Here is a 17435-nt window from a genome sequence, read left to right as displayed (position 1 = left end):
CTACATAATAGGAAGAGACAAACAGGGAGAGGAGGCAATTTGGATCCAAAGGGTTCATTCAGGGTAAGTAGAAAGAAACAGCCACTAAGATTTTATTTGTGTTATTTCACTGCTTTCTTTCATTATCTTTCCCTTTAATTTTCCCTTGCAGGTTCCCAAATGATCACATTCCCGGTCCCAGTAGTAACATGCCTGTGGAAGTAGAAGATGGATGCTGAGTCAAACTCAGAATCCCAGCTTCCTCAGTAGGAGGCCTTGCATGGCTTTTCAGCAGCTCCCTGAAAAGGCAAAGTCCTGAGGAGGGCACCTGGCTTTCCCCCCGTCTTTGCTGCTAGGTCAAAGATCCGTGCTTATCTAACTCACCTGATTTCTGAATCATGGTTTGAGAAGCCTGGCTCTGTGGATCTCCTGGTGTTATTTTCCTAATAGTGATTTCCTAAGGTCACAGCTTCCTTGTAATTGATTGATGTGAAAGAACAAACGTGCTTCTATTTCAAACATATTGGAGATAGATTCGACGCCGCACCATGAGCTTTCAACGGAAAACCAGACTGACAAAGATTCTGCTCTCCCGAGGCTTACATTGTGGTGGATTTAAAAAGTTGTTTCTCAACATTTCGCGCTGTACCCATCACCAGCTCTGCCCAGGGCGAGGCGCCTTGATGCTTGAAGTTCATTGTGCAGGCAAAGGAGAACACTGTGTCTCCAAGGACCCTTGTAAACTGGCGGCCAAAATTTGAAAGAACATAAATCGCAGGGCAGCAGCGGAAGAGGCTGGGGTCTCTGGAGGTGACTTCTATTAGCGTACGGGCGAAGTCAGGGGACCTAGCCGGAGCCTGAAAACTTTAAGCCAAACAAACTGAGATCATATCTCCCTCCCGCCACCTCCCTCCGACTAGCCACTACCGCCGCCCAGGGACCGCTGCCCCGGGGTGAACTGGGGAAGGCAGTGGGGATCGGAGAAGACGGACTCTGCTTTCGCTCCCCTTTCTCCCCCATCCCTAACATGGGCTTTGCACTGGAGCGCTTCGCAGAAGCCGTGGACCCGGCTTTCGAGTGCAAGCTGTGCGGCCAGGTGCTGGAAGAGCCGCTGTGCACGCCATGCGGGCACGTCTTCTGCGCCAGCTGCCTGCTGCCCTGGGCGGTGCGGCGGCGCCGGTGCCCGCTGCAGTGCCAGCCCCTGGCGCCCCGCGAGCTGTACCGGGTGCTGCCGCTGCGCAGCTTCATCCAAAAGCTGCGCGTCCAGTGTGACTACCGCTCCCGCGGCTGTGGCCACTCCGTCCGGCTGCAAGAGCTGGAGGCGCACGTCGAACACTGCGACTTCGGACCTGCCAGCCACCTCCGCAGCCTCGGGGTCTGCGCTTCGGGGCCGGACAGTGGGGAGGTGCCGGCGCGGGAGGGCTGCGGGCCGGCACCAGGGGCCGGCTGGGGCGGGGGCGCTCGCGGGGGGCCGCCGGGCGGCCTCTGTGGCCGCGGGCGGGGACCCAGGCCTCGGGTACTCGCCTGGAGGCGGCGCGAGAAGGCGCTGCTGGCGCAGCTGTGGGCGCTGCAGGGCGAGGTGCGGCTCACTGCGCGCAGGTACCAGGAGAAGTTCACGCAATACATGGCTCACATCTGCAACTTCGTCGGGGACCTGGGTGGCGGACACCGCAGGGTAAGCAAAGGGGGGTGGGCGCCCCAGGCATGGTCGATTTGGGTGGGAAGAGGAACAGTTCTTTCCTACACTTCAGGATCCCTTTGGAATGGGGCATCCTTTCTTACTATACAGCAGGAAGCATCCATGCCCTAATCATAAGTTCCTGTCATTATCTTGCGAATGGATTGGCATTGAAGTTAAAGATTGTCCCCTTTCTACTTATATTACGATTGGAAAGAGTTAAACAGATTGGATTCTAACTTTCCCCTGGGAACGTGGAATTGGAAAAACTCATTTTCCATCCAGACTCTCGTTCTTCATCTTTACCTTCCTGCCCACTGTCTCTGCCTAATTTTTGAACCTTTGTCCTGTGCCTGAAGCAAATACAAGAAAGAAAGCAAACACTTCCCCCTGCCCAGGCTTCCTTCCCCTGCCCGCGGGGATCCGCGGCCCCTGGCAGCGGCACCCACAGGAGCCCTGTCACTGCTGGTGACACTTGCCCTGCCACTGCCTGCATCCACTGCCTTCTGATAAGTTGGGGACTGTGAGGCATGGTGGGACCAGGACAGCCTCAGGAATTGAGAGAATGAGAGATGGGGGTTCTTAGACCTGCAGAGTTCTTTTCATCATCCTGACTTTCCCTAAATAAGCCTTCCTTGCCTCAGGATCTCATTATCGGTATGGAGAGAAAGGTGCGGGGGTGGGGTGGGGGGTTGTGTGTGAGACCTGGAAAGTCCAGTTCGAGAGCCTTCATCTGTGGTCAGACCGGCCCTGAGAGCCCCCAGACAGCGGCTGTTTCCCTTCTTTGTCGAAGCTTCTGGCCCCAAACTGCACTCCTGGACCGCCCGCTTTCAGACCGAATAAACAAGCCTCTTTGCAGCACCCCGTGTGAAGAAGCTTGTTTATAAAGCTGTTACTTCTCTCCTGGAGGACTTCTGCACAGTGTTTGACATTGTTGGTCGCTGCCATGGTGAGCAGGGATTTAGCAGAATTTGCGCTCCATTCAAGGAGCTGTTTTCATTCTTCAGCACTCCCGGGGAGGAGCAACCCAGAAAGATTCCCATTTGGGACTGGCTGCTCCACACTGCCTCCAACTCAGGCACTGAGTTTAGAAGCGCAGACTTAAACCTAAAAGAGAAAATTGTAGTGAGAGGGACTAAAGTGTTTCTACCTTGATGAATGGACGGGCACCGTGTACTAAAAGACTAGTTTCAAGGGTTCTTTCTCTAGTGCATAGATGCATATACATATATGCATATATACAGGTAAATTTACAAAATGGGAGGACCCAGGGAAAAGCACAGATAGAAGCTTTGCATTACCAGTCCAGGTTTCAAGGTCGCAGGAAACCAATGATTGAAGGAAAGGAGCAACGGCTAGAATAATATGACAGAAAACCCCATGCAGCAAGTCAAGCTACGATCCTGAGAAGTGAGAAAACTGTCCATGATTTGCAGATTAGCCAAAACCTCTGTGTTCCCCAGAAATGTTTTTCTACTACCAGTAGGGGCTGCTGTGTGCACTGCCTGGGAAAAGCTCCTGGGAAAATATCGTGATGCTGATAGTGATGATAATGCTTATGGAATGTTATCATTCAGAAGTAATTTCTAAGCAAAAGTTAATAACATCTATAACCATGAATAAAACCCACCTAGTCCAGCGCTAATTCATCCTATGTTCAAGTTAGTCTTTATTAATAAACATTGCAGATATAATTCCTATTTGTTTTACGATTATTTGGCCAGCCAAAAAATAAATAAATAAATACTACTTTACCTAGCACAAATTCTCTCTTTCTATTCTTCAGGAATTATGCAAAACCAAGTAGGAATATTATTTAAAATTAGGACTACAGTAGCCTAATAGATCCTGCATTACAACAGCAACATGAATATTATTTACAAATAGTTAAGTCTTTTTAAATTCCGTTAAGACTTTACAAAATAAAAATTTTACGCTATTGATAATTTATATTTTACTTTTCCATAATGGAGGGAAAAATAAAGATAACTCCAAGGTTTAACCAGAAATATGTTTTCAATTACAGTGAAATCAGAATTAGATGCTGCATTAGGATAAAAGTGCTGCCTGTCTCAAAATGCAAAGCCATTTAGTAATTTTTGAAAATAGGGTTTTTTCCCCTCACATGCACAGTTGTTCTTTTTCAAATACATACTTGCAAAGTAAGTATAGAAAGATCTCAACCTTTTGCCACATTCAACCATCCTTAATTTTAAGGTTTTCCTCTTTTCATGTCAGTTAACTCATGGTACATAAAAACTCATTGTAACATTTATTTTTCTTTCTTTTATATTTTTACCTAGTGATTTTCTACATTTTCTTGTAGGATGGAGAAAATAAGCCATTCACTATTGTGTTAGAAAGAGAAAATGATACTTTGGGATTCAATATTATAGGAGGTCGACCAAATCAGGTAAAACACCTTGTTAATGTATTACTCATTACTTATAAAAATAAGCATTACTCATTGCTTATAAAATAATAGAGAACTTAGCTTTTGTTTGTGGATTTTGAGTAAGAAAAACAAGTGGTTTAGTCTTTAAAATTATTCTTGTGATCAAATATCAGATTTCATAATGCACATATTCCAGTACATACTCAGATTTTATTTATTTTGTTTGTTAGTTTGTTTGAGACAAAGTCTCAGTCTGTCGCCCATGCTGGAGTGCAGTGGTGCAATCTCAGCTTACTGCAACCTCCACCTCCTGGGTTCAAGCGATGCTCAAGTAGCTGAGATTACAGGTGCCATTATCATGCCCAGCTGATTTTTTTGTATAGACAGGGTTTCACCATGTTGGCCAGGCTGGTTTCGAACCCCTGACTTTACGTGATCAATTCGCCTTGGCCTCCCAAAGTGCTAGGATTACAGGCATGAACCACCCACTCATGGCACAGATTTTACTTAAAAATTTTTTTATTATTATTATTTTCTTTTTGAGACAGAGTCTCGCTCTGTGACTCAGGTTGGAGTGCAGTGACGTGATATCAACTCACTGCAACCTCTGCTTCCTGGTTCAAGTGATTCTCCTACCTCAGCCTCCTGAGTAGCTGAAATTACAGGAGCATGCCACTACGCCCAGCTAATTTTTGTATTTTTAGTAGAGAAAATACAAAATGTTGGCCAGGCTGGTCTCAAACTCCTGACCTCAAATGATCTTCCTGCCTCACCTCCCAAAGTGCCTGGATTACAGGTGTGAGCCAGTGTGACCAGCCTTTATTTTGAGAAAAACAAAAAAACAACAGCTAACAAACTTGGTTCTCTTTGCTACTTTAAAAGGAGAAGAGTACCGTTCACATTTTATCTAAATTATGTAGTCCTTTTGGCAAATTTCTTGAATAAACCTATTTTACAATAGTTGTGCAGGCAATTTCTATTTGATAATATTAGGCAATTGTATTGCCTGGTTAAACCTTTTATTTATTAAGTCAGATTACTCAGTTTGAAGATACTAATACAGACTAGGAAGAAAATAATATATATTGACTGAATGATAAACAGTTGAAATAAGGGATGATTGATTTCAATAGAACTACCAGATTAAGGAAAAACAGTTGATGAGAAATATTTTTGGCTCCCCAAACAGGTTCTTTGTTTGATTGAATGAATAATACTCTCTATGTTGATGCCAATTGTTTTCAAAGTGCATATGATAAACTTATATAATATACTGTAGTTGCAAAGTTCTTTTATATCCTTGAACTTTTGTGTCAACCTAATTTTCACCATAACTGGGAAAAGGTGGTTAAGTTTTATGCTCTTTAATTTTCTCAATAAACTGCCATGAAATTTTTGCATACTGCATTGCAGATGTTGTTCAAGGAAACTGTCTTAATGTTGTTGGCCATATGCTCTGTTTAGGTAAGGATGGCAGTGACATATTTCTTCCTTGTGTTTAGTATTTTGAAAACCTAGCAACTAATGACTGTTGTTGCTTCCCTTTTTAAAACAGTCATCATTTATTAAGATAAAAGTCTTTTTATTACATCATTTTTGTTATCATTTTCCCTAAGGAATATTTTATAAATTCTATTTCAGTATTTGACATTTAGGTGACATTGGACCTTTTTAAAAAGCCTCTTGAAATTCAAGACAAGGACAGCTAAAGAGAAATAATTTTATTTAACCTGCCATGAAGCCAAATGACACTTAAAATTATATGATGTATTATTATAGGATGTTGGATATTTTCCCTAAATAAGTTTTGGCTTCTTGTGACTGGCTAAAATGTCCTATTTCTACCATATTGGCTATGTTTGAGGTTTAACTAAACATGAGGCACATAGCACCTGGAAATGTGTAAAGATTGGCTTTGGGTGGGTTACCTTCTGCATAGGTTCCCTTGCAGTTTAGATGCCATCTTTTGGGATTTTACACTTGAGTAAGGGTACCAGACTCTCCTGTTAGTAGGCACAGCTAGAGCCATGTTTCTAAATCCATCATATCAGAAAGCTAAATTATGTTTTCAAAACTCTGACCAAATCTCAAACCAGCTATGCAGTGGAAACCAGATACTTGCTTTTTCTTCTGTAACCTTATCACCCTTCTACTTGCTACATCTCTTTAGAAGTGAGATGTTTTATCAGTAATACTTAAAACCAGTTTATTTACCTTGTACATGCCCTTTCCCACAGCTTTTTGTGAGCTCAGAAATGTGAAGTAAATAGGCAATCTTGTCAGAGACTCTGGACTCATTTATTAAAACTGCCATCTTGATTAATGACTAGTTGGTGTTAAGTCAGGGAAAATTCTGTGCCAAATCCCCGGCTAAGAGAGTTGCAGGCTTAAGGAGGATTGGAAATGTTACATTTGGTAAATTGTCCTTAATAATATTTAAATTTTGCTTACATCTTTCTTCTGCTAATGATTTTTTTTATATAGAATAATCAGGAAGGAACATCAACTGAAGGGATTTATGTTTCAAAAATTTTAGAAAATGGACCTGCCGACAGAGCAGATGGCCTGGAGATTCATGACAAAATCATTGAGGTAAGACAATGATAAAACATGTGTATGATCCATGAAATAAAGATTTGGATATTTTAAGTTTCCAAACTTATCGCTTTACCTTGGTGTGCTGCTTATTTGAATGCACGCACGCACACACACACACACACACACACACACTGCTTTTACTGCCATATGTGTGTGTGTGTATGTGTGTGTGTGTGTGTGTATGTGGCAGTAAAGGCATTTTTTTTACTTATTCGTTTTTACTTTCTTACAAAAAATGTAAAACTCACTAGGAGATGTGGCTCATGCCTATAATCCCAGCACTTTTGGTGGCTGAGGCAGGAAGATCACTGGAGCCCACGAGTTTGAGACCTGCCTGGGCAACAGAGTGAGACCTCATCTCTGCAAAAAACAAAACCAAAAATGGTCCCAGCTACTAAGGAAGCTGAGTTGGGCATATCACTTGATGTCAAGCCCAGGAGCTTAAGGCTGTGGTGAGTTGTGTGTGGGCCACTGCTCTCTAGCCTAGATAACAGAGCAAGATGCTGCCTCCCAAAAGATACAAAACTCTATTATGATTCTATATAATTTATTAGATATTGTGATAAAAGAATAAAACACCTGAAGTTTCCAAATGTGTTAATTGAATACCTCTGTTTTAATAACTTGTGTTTCACATGAACTGTGGTGACACTGGCTTGATTATTAAAGGATTAATTATCATAACATTTCAAAAAAGGATGATAAATCTCTGTTGAAGAACATTTCTGATGAGGATCTATCATTATATTTTAAACTTGTGGTTCATATGTTATATGTAGAGTTTAGAATAAATTATACAATACCTTTAATATTTCTTACTATAATATGGTTACCTTGTTTATGCCATTATCTTTTTATATGAAAGAAAAAGGGAAATACCTTTTTTTTCTCTTTGTTATGAAAACCTGGTGAGAACTCTTCATTTGCCCTAGTGTATGTTGTAACTGTATTGTTGTTTCTGAGGTGATAAAGTGAGCACCTATATGCTAGTAAAGTTGGGTTATGATAATGAAATTTTATGTCCCTGCCATCTGCCATCTCTGACCTTTTGACATTTCATTAACTGATTGATAGTATTACTTGCTGTTACCAAAAATGATTAAGTTACTTTTATCAGTAGGTTTATTTATTTACAATGTATTAGTAAAGGTATAAATAGGAATTTGGAAGGTTTACTTGACTCTAATATTCTTTTTTTTTTTTTTTTTTTTTTTTTTTTTTTTTTTTTGAGACGGAGTTTTGCTCTTGTTACCCAGGCTGGAGTGCAATGGCGCGATCTCGGCTCACTGCAACCTCCGCCTCCTGGGTTCACGCAATTCTCCTGCCTCAGACTCCTGAGTAGCTGGGATTACAGGCACGCGCCACCGTGCCCAGCTAATTTTTTGCATTTTTAGTAGAGACGGGGTTTCACCATGTTGACCAGAATGGTCACGATCTCTTGACCTCGTGATCCACCCGCCTTGGCCGAATCTAATATTCTTTAAAAATTCTGAGGCCGGGCGCGGTGGCTCAAGCCTGTAATCCCAGCACTTTGGGAGGCCGAGGCGGGTGGATCACGAGGTCAAGAGATCGAGACCATCCTGGTCAACATGGTGAAACCCTGTCTCTACTAAAAATACAAAAAAAAAAAAAAAAAAAAAAAATTAGCTGGGTGTGGTGGCGCATGCCTGTAATCCCGGCTACTCGGGAGGCGGAGGCAGGAGAATTGCCTGAACCCAGGAGGCGGAGGTTTCAGTGAGCCGAGATCACGCCATTGCACTCCAGCCTGGGCAACAAGAGCGAAACTCCGTCTCAAAAAAAAAAAAAAAAAAAAAATTCTGTTTCTTCTACTCTATATAATCACTAGTGCCATCTTTCTGAATATTTGTATAAACTATCAGCATGAAGGCAGATTTTCTGTATTAAATTTTGAACAAAGTTTTAGATTTTCATTCATCCTCTGTGCACTGAAGAAAGTTGAAATTTTAATGAATTGACATAGAGCAAGAGTGAAGAATATAGAAGAGCCAATAGTTTGCTGCTTTGGGGAAAAAGAACATAACATTTATAAATTAGCTGATTAGACAATTTAGAAAAAACAGGAGAGTTATCTTTTGCTAAAAAACTGTGGTTTATATCTAAAGAAGTCTCTTGTATTAATATTTTATTCTTCCAGTTTTGCTGCCAAGAAAGTTCATAGCTACTTTCACTGTTGCTATCCAATTTGTCTTGACAATTTGTTTAGTGGAAACATTCACATGCTGTAGCTTCTAAAGTTAGAATGTGTACAGTATGATTTAAAGTGCCACATAATTTAAACAGAAGATTGTGCCTATTGCTTTCTGCATTACCTCAAAAACATATTAAGTTATCCAGTTACCAATGGAAAATAAAGTCCTACATTTAATATTATTAGAAGAACTGATGGTACTGAATACATATATTGTTACACAAACACACAGACACAACAGAAACATGTACTGGCAATTTAAAAAATAACTTATTCTAGGTAGGTGATGATGTTATGTATGTTTCATTAATGTTACATTAAAAGAGAAAAAGAATTATTTTTATATTGTGATACAACACTTTGGTTAAAAACCTATCGGTTTTGTTAAAGAGGTAGTTTTATAAAACTATGGTTGAGAAATCAAGTGCATCTTGACACTTATATAGTACTGTTACTAATATATGTCAAATTAACCTTATTTAAATGCTGTAAGATAAAAAAGTAAAGAGATCAATCACAGAAATTCAAATGAAATTTAGCTATGGTATTATTATTCACTTTGCTTTGCATATGTTAGCAGTTAATGACAAACGCTTGAAATTTGTCTCAATGATACAGATTTTTCAATGTATCTTTTATACCAGGGTACATTTATTTTATGTATATATGCTAGTGTTCTAGAATTGATCAGTGTGACCACATTTGCAGGTGAGAAATGCCGTGGATGATGTACATATTTGTAGAATGTTGTGTGTTAAATACATGAAATATTTTAGAAGAAAGATTATTAGAAAAACTCTCTCTTGCTTAGTTATTCAGTGGTGTTATCAGCTTTTTGAGTGAATAGACATTTGTGTGACTTTAATATCTAGTTAAAAAGTAGCGTATTTTTTCTTGAGCATACATGTGTGTTGTGAAAGACCCAAATGTACCTATTAAAGAAATAGTTTATGCTTGTCAATTATTTTAGTTTCTCTGTCATTATGATATCAATCAACTTTAAGCCGTTTTTAGCTAATGGGAAACTGAGAAGAAATATATCAATTTAAAATGTGAGGATGCATATTTTAAAACAGATTTTTAGAGTAAAGAGAATAATTTCTGTTTTGTGTTCAATGATTTATTTGTTGAACAAATTTAATGGATCAATTTTTGAATTTCAAATGTTTGACTTTTGAGTGCTAGGCTCCTGAGAAGGAAAATAAGGCCACTTCATATTACTGTGCAGCTTACACACAGCACAATTGGATTTGGTGTCCCCATCTGAAGGTCTAACTGTGGTTCCCATTCTCCTCATCATTCCGTGCTATGAAAATCTCATCAGAACACCCGTAAGATTATTTTGATTCATTTTTAATTGTGATCCAAAGTAGCTTGCAGGTAAAATTCCAAATGGGGCTATCACGTTCTGGTTTTTGCCCTTCTTTTCTATCTTTCTAGCATCTTAGGCACCTAGCATCTTCTTTCTCTCTTTCTTGTTCCTCTGCAACATTTGTTGTCAGGAAAGAAGATTCTTACAGTCACTTGTACTATTTGAACCATATACGTTTGCTCCATCATAGTATCCAAACTTTAACTACAGATAATGCCTTAATGACACCTAAGCTTATATCATTTTCACCTGGGGCTGCACAGTAACTTCTTAAGCAAACTTTCCTTTCTTCCAGCCTCTGCTGTCTGTAACTCCACTTGTTTCCTGCCCTCAGCAAAACTTGTCATTGTTTCGCTCCTTTGCTTAGGAACCTTTATTGGCATTATATTTTCAATAGGTTAAATTCAGGTTTTCCTTGTGAAGCAAACATGACCTTTAAAAACCTTTGTGCATTTTTTTTTAAACCCTATGATTGTCTCATGAAACTCATCCATTTTCCTATCAACAGGCCTCTCTGCTTTTACTTATTGTTTTCTATCTTGTATTCTGTCCCATGGCCTTATGTAGCTGACAAACTCCTTTGTATCCTCAAAAATCCTCTACTCCTGGAAGCCTTTTGCAATCCACTAAGCAATATTATCTTTTCTTTTTTGTTGTCTAAAGATCTTTATACCTCTCACTTTCATAGCATTTTCATGTATTATGGTATATATTTATTTTTAGATCTTCTTTACCCCCAACAAATGTATGGGTTTCTTAGAAGTTGTTTTGGTATTTTATTGAACTTACTATCTTCAGCACCTCTTTTGCTCTCAGCATTGTGCCTGGGAAACTTTAGACATTCTGTGAATTTTCTTTGAATGGTGGACTAAATGAGTGGATAAATCTCAAGATCAAGTTTTAGGCATTATGGTATGGATCCAAGGGTTTTTCAACATCCCTGAAATCTTGCCTGGTGGGCAGTCCCCAAAGGCTCTCCTGTGGCATCCGATTTCTTCTCACCATATATTTATTACAAGATCAATCAGAAGTTGAAATACTTATTGTTTCTTAAGTTGTGAGATCTTGAAAATCTAGCCACAATGGATCAATGCAATTATATCTTTCTAGACTGTTTCTTATAGTCTGTAAATCAAGAAAGAACCTAAATCTACAAGGCAATGTTTCAAATTCTGTTCATGTAAATGCTTGGATGGGATCTGAAGACATGTGTGCTCACCTTCACCTTCATGAAGAATGTTAGTTATTGAACTTGAACGGCCATGATAAAGCTGCCTGAATATATGTGCTTGCCTGCAAAACAGATGTGCAGAGAAGGGCACTGGACCATATATGAAATTGAACAAAAACATGATTGACTGCAGAGGAATTAAAAAGATGAAAGATATTTCCAATGTTTCCAAGCCTTGTAAATGGTCTGGTGAAAAAAACAAAAGAGCTGAGGCTTCCTAGAGCACTGGGGATGGCCTAAGAACCTCTTTGAAGTCCTCTTTGGTGGAGCTGCTTGCAGTAATTACCAGTAGCCCCAGCTGTGAGGCATTCTGAAGAAGCTTAAGACACAACTCACTGAGCTTGATACTGGGAACTTTTGAAGGCAAGTTTAGAGAGGCTGTGTTTTTCTAAGTATGTGCTGTTGTATTCCTAGTAGATTTTAGTGTTTCTACAAAGAGACAGGAATAGAAACTTTCCCAGTCTGTTCTAAAAATCATTGTTCTTTCCAATGTCTTGAGAAAATGTCCCAAAGGAGAAAAGGAGACTGACATGAGTTGGGTGGAATTAGTGCCTGATCCTCTTCACCCTGTGAATTATTACATCCACATCCACATCACAGTTCCATGGCTTTGTAAACAGTACTTTTAATCTGCTTTCCTCTCCTCTCTTATGCCGATAATAGTGATCTTAAGAAAAATGTATCACTTCTTTTATAATCAGCAACTTAGGGGTGATTCAATTGTTTTTTTTTTTCTTTTTAATTTTATTTATTTATTTTTTTTTTATTATAATTTTTTTTTAATTTTTTATTGGATTATAGGTTTTGGGGTACATGAGCAGAGCATGCAAGACAGTTGCGTTGGTACACACATGGCAGTGTGCTTTGCTTTCTTCTCCCCTTCACCCACATTTGGCATTTCTCCCCAGGCTATCCCTCCCCACCTCCCCCTCCCACTGGCCCTCCCCTTTTCCCCCCAATAGACCCCAGTGTTTAGTACTCCCCTTTCTGTGTCCATGTGTTCTCATTTTTCATCACCCACCTATGAGTGAGAATACGCGGTGTTTCATTTTCTGTTCTTGTGTCAGTTTGCTGAGGATGATGTTTTCCAGATTCATCCATGTCCCTACAAACGACACCAACTCATCATTTCTGATTGCTGCATAATATTCCATGGTGTATATGTGCCACAGTTTTCCAATCCAGTCTATTATCAATGGGCATTTGGGTTGATTCCAGGTCTTTGCTATTGTAAACAGTGCTGCAATGAACATTCGTGTACATGTGTCCTTATAGTAGAACGATTTATAGTCTTTTGGATATATACCCAGTAATGGGATTGCTGGGTCAAATGGAATTTCTATTTCTAAGGCCTTGAGGAATCGCCACACTGTCTTCCACAATGGTTGAACTAATTTACACTCCCACCAACAGTGTAAAAGTGTTCCTTTTTCTCCACATCCTCTCCAGCATCTGTTGTCTCCAGATTTTTTAATGATCGCCATTCTAACTGGCGTGAGATGGTATCTCAATGTGGTTTTGATTTGCATCTCTCTGATGACCAGCGACGATGAGCATTTTTTCATATGATTGTTGGCCTCATATATGTCTTCTTTCGTAAAGTATCTGTTCATATCCTTTGCCCACTTTTGAATGGGCTTGTTTGGTTTTTTCCTGTAAATCTGCTTGAGTTCTTTGTAAATTCTGGATATCAGCCCTTTGTCAGATGGGTAGACTGCGGAAATTTTTTCCCATTCTGTTGGTTGCCGATCCACTCTAGTGACTGTTTCTTTTGCCGTGCTGAAGCTGTGGAGTTTCATTAGGTCCCATTTGTCTATTTTGGCTTTTGTTGCCAATGATTTTGGTGTTTTGTTCATGAAGTCCTTGCCTACTCCTATGTCCTGGATAGTTTTGCCTAGATTTCCTTCTAGGGTTTTTATGGTGCCAGGTCTTATGTTTAAGTCTTTAATCCATCTGGAGTTAATTTTAGTGTAAGGTGTCAGGAAGGGGTCCAGTTTCTGCTTTCTGCACATGGCTAGCCAGTTTTCCCAACACCATTTGTTAAACATGGAATCCTTGCCCCATTGCTTGTTTTTGTCAGGTTTATCAAAGATTGTATAGTTGTATGTATGTTGTGTTGCCTCCGGTGCCTCTGTTTTGTTCCATTGGTCTATATCTCTGTTTTGGTACCAGCACCATGCTGTTTTGATTACTGTAGCCTTGTAGTATAGTTTGAAATCTGATAGTGTGATGCCCCCCACTGTGTTCTTTTTGCTTAGAATTGACTTGGCTATGCGGGCTCTCTTTTGGTTCCATATGAAGTTCATGGTGGTTTTTTCCAGTTCTGTGAAGAAAGTCAATGGTAGCTTAATGGGGATAGTGTTCATTCTGTAAATTACTTTGGGCAGTATAGCCATTTTCACGATATTAATTCTTCCTAACCATGAACATGCTTGGTAAATCTTCCTCCATCCCTTTATTTTGAGCCTTTGTGTATCCTTGCATGTGAGATGGGTTTCCTGGATACAGCACACTGATGGGTTTTGGATTTTTATCCAATTTGCCAGTCTGTGTCTTTTGATTGGTGCATTTAGTCCATTTACATTTAGGGTTAATATTGTTATGTGTGAATTTGATACTGCCATTTTGATGCTAAGTGGCTGTTTTGCCTGTTAGTTGTTGTAGATTCTTCATTATGTTGAAGCTCTTTAGCATTCAGTGTGATTTTGGAATGGCTGGTACTGATTGATCCTTTCTATGTGTAGTGCCTCTTTTAGGAGCTCTTGTAAAGCAGGCCTGGTGGTGACAAAATCTCTGAGTACTTGCTTGTTCGCAAAGGATTTTATTCTTCCTGCACTTCTGAAGCTCAGTTTGGCTGGATATGAAATTCTGGGTTGAAAGTTCTTTTCTTTAAGAATGTTGAATATTGGCCCCCACTCTTCTGGCTTGTAGTGTTTCTGCCGAGAGATCTGCTGTGAGTCTGATGGGCTTCCCTTTGTGGGTGACCTGACCTTTCTCTCTGGCTGCCCTTAGTATTCTCTCCTTTATTTCAACCCTGTTGAATCTGACGATTATGTGCCTTGGGGTTGCTCTTCTTGCGGAATATCTTTGTGGTGTTCTCTGTATTTCCTGCAATTGAGTGTTGGCTTGTCTTGCTAGGTGGGGGAAATTTTCCTGGATGATGTCCTGAAGAGTATTTTCCAGCTTGGATTCATTCTCTTCGTCCCCTTCTGGTACACCTATCAAACGTAGGTTAGGTCTTTTCACATAGTCCCACATTTCTTGGAGACTTTGTTCATTCCTTTTTGCACTTTTTTCTCTGATCTTGGTTTCTCGTTTTATTTCATTGAGTTGGTCTTCGACTTCAGATATTCTTTCTTCTGCTTGGTCAATTCGGCTATTGAAACTTGCGTTTGCTTCGCGAAGTTCTCGTATTGTGTTTTTCAGCTCCTTTAATTCATTCATATTCCTCTCTAAGGTATCCATTCTTGTTATCATTTCCTCGAATCTTTTTTCAAATCTTTTTTCAAGGTTCTTAGTTTCTTTGCATTGATTTAATACATGATCTTTTAGCTCACAAAAGTTTCTCATTATCCATCTTCTGAAGTCTAATTCCGTCATTTCGTCACAGTCATTCTCCGTCCAGCTTTGCTCCCTTGCTGGTGAGGAGTTTTGGTCCTTTCTAGGAGGCGAGGTGTTCTGGTTTCGGGTGTTTTCCTCCTTTTTGCGCTGGTTTCTTCCCATCTTTGTGGATTTGTCCGCTGGTCGTCTGCGTAGTTGCTGACTTTTCGTTTGGGTCTCGTTTGCGGATTCAACGAGAAGAGCTCCAATCCTGGGTTGTTCTCACAGCGCCATCTTGAGTCCTCCTCCCCAATTGTTATCTTCATATCAAAAACACCCCAAAGAATAGACATTATTTATTATGCGGTTTCAAATATTTTAAACAACTTTGTATTGCTGTAAAAGATATAGCAATAAATTCAACTTATAAAATTAGATGAGCAATTGACTATGCTACTTAAATAAGGAAATACATGTTTTCCATAATTTAGAGTATGATACAATTTAGTATAGAATACCAGGCAAAATATATAATGTTAAATGAAAATGTTGTCACTTTATGTAAAATTGGGTGGTTTGGTGTTTTATTTGCATAGTCTATCACATTGAAGTTAAGGGAAACAACAGATTGACTCTATGAAATTATATTTCAGAAAAAACATAATTAGTTAACAAACGTTAGTTATAAAAAAGATCATCAGTTTTCACAGTGAAATATGCTACAAACATGATTCATGCAGTATATAAACACATGTTTAAATGATAATACGCTTTTGTTGCTGAAGCTAAAAAAATATATAACATGTTACTGATTGGAAAGAGCTTATAAGGAAGATGGGAAGATAGCTGTACATTAATTAAACCACAAAAAAAAAAATGAGCACAGGATGAGTGATTGGCATAGAATCACTACCAAGAAGAGTTCCTTAATATTATGGGGGCCTTAGAGCTTTAATCTTTAAGAGAGAATGGTACTCGAAAGAACTCTTACAGGAAAGTCAGAGAGGGTTTGGGAGGTGAGAGAGGGTAGAGCAAGAGCTTTCCATATTCAGAAAGAATGCTATGAGTCAAATGTCAAGGTAGGACTTATGTGTCTTGCTTGGCAGCCATTTGGTTGATTAATGTGAAAAAAATCATAGCTAATACTTTTTGGTTATTATATGTCAAGCATTCTTTAGTTTTTTACAGTTATTAATTCATTTTATCCCCACAAAACTCTATAGAATTGGTACTGTAGGTATTGGTAGTTTCCCATTTTATAGATGAAAAGATTGAGACACAGAGAGATCAAGTAATTTGCCAAGGCCACAGAGTAAGAGCTCCTGTATCTGTGCTCTCAACCATCACCTAATACTACCTATTATAAAGACGTATATAGGTGATTCATGGTAGGTAATCTATGAAAAGTTAGTTGAAGCCAGACTTGGAAGAAATTAGGGGAAGACCTTGCATGCCTGGCTAAGGAGTTTGCTTTTTATGGTATAGGCAACAGGGAGTCAGTGATAAGCTTTGAGCAGGGGAATGACACGAGCAAAGCAATGATGAGAAGATTAAATCCCAAAAATAGATTTAATTGGGGTATATAAATAACTTGAAAAGTGAAAGAACTTGAGATGGGATGCTAATGGGTAGGTATCAAAGTTGTCCATATAAGAGGTAGTAAGGGCTAGTAGCAAATAAATGCAATAGTAAAGTACCAGAAGGTAGTGATAGCCTAGTTATGTTATTCACTGTACTTACCTTGAACATCTCCCCTTGTCTTCACTTTCCAACAGTATGCTCATCATCATCTTACATCAAGAATGTAATCTACGACCACAGAGGTTATGCATCCTTTCTTTTATTCTCTTCATTGCAGACTGTGTTGTGCTGTTTAGTATAAACTGATGATGGAAATCTGTCCCTTTTGTCTATTAGGAAGTCATTTGATTGTAGTGGTTCAAAGAGATCCTCTAAAAAGTCTTGAGAGAAAGAGGGAGAGAGACAAAAGGCTTGAGGGGTTACCCTGTGGGCAGGTGAGTTCCTTAAGAAGAACTAGGGTGTTCAAGCTTTGTTTTCTACTGCAGGCAGTTAGAAAAGATCCTGCGGAAATGTGGTGTGTGTTGAAAGTACAAGGGCAATTTGGAGCCTGTAGTAGTCCATTCTCACACTGCTATAAAGCACTGCCCTAAACTGGGTAATTTAGAAAGGAAAGAAGTTCTATGGGACTTGGAGGCCTCAAGAAACTTACAATAATTGCCAAAGGTAAAAGGGAAGCAAGGCTTCTTGTTCACAAGGCAGCAGGAGGAAAAATAAATGCAGGAGGAACTACCGAACGCTTATAAAACCATCAGAACTCATAATCGTGACAACAGCATGGGGGAACCACCCCGTGATTCAGTTACCCTCCACCTGTTCTTTTCCTTGACATGTGGGGATTATGAGGATTATAGT

At 39.6% G+C, this 17435-nt stretch overlaps 1 protein-coding gene across 1 annotated transcript in view; it reads left to right on the top strand.

Moving 5' to 3' along the window:
* The first annotated feature begins 934 nt into the window (after window positions 1-934).
* Window positions 935-17435, top strand: part of PDZRN4 (PDZ domain containing ring finger 4) — a 412538-nt gene continuing 396037 nt past the window's right edge. Inside the window, exons 1-3 of the mRNA XM_002752366.6 lie at window positions 935-1654; window positions 3984-4070; window positions 6537-6644. Coding sequence (XP_002752412.6) covers window positions 1007-1654; window positions 3984-4070; window positions 6537-6644 — 843 coding nt within the window. The 5' untranslated portion in view covers window positions 935-1006. The remainder of the gene's footprint in view (window positions 1655-3983; window positions 4071-6536; window positions 6645-17435) is intronic.

This window comes from Callithrix jacchus, chromosome 9 (genome assembly GCF_049354715.1).
Source record: "Callithrix jacchus isolate 240 chromosome 9, calJac240_pri, whole genome shotgun sequence".
NCBI classification, from domain to species: Eukaryota; Metazoa; Chordata; class Mammalia; order Primates; family Cebidae; genus Callithrix; species Callithrix jacchus.
The sequence above is the reverse complement of the archived record's forward strand: the minus strand, read 5'-3'. Positions and strand labels throughout refer to the sequence as shown.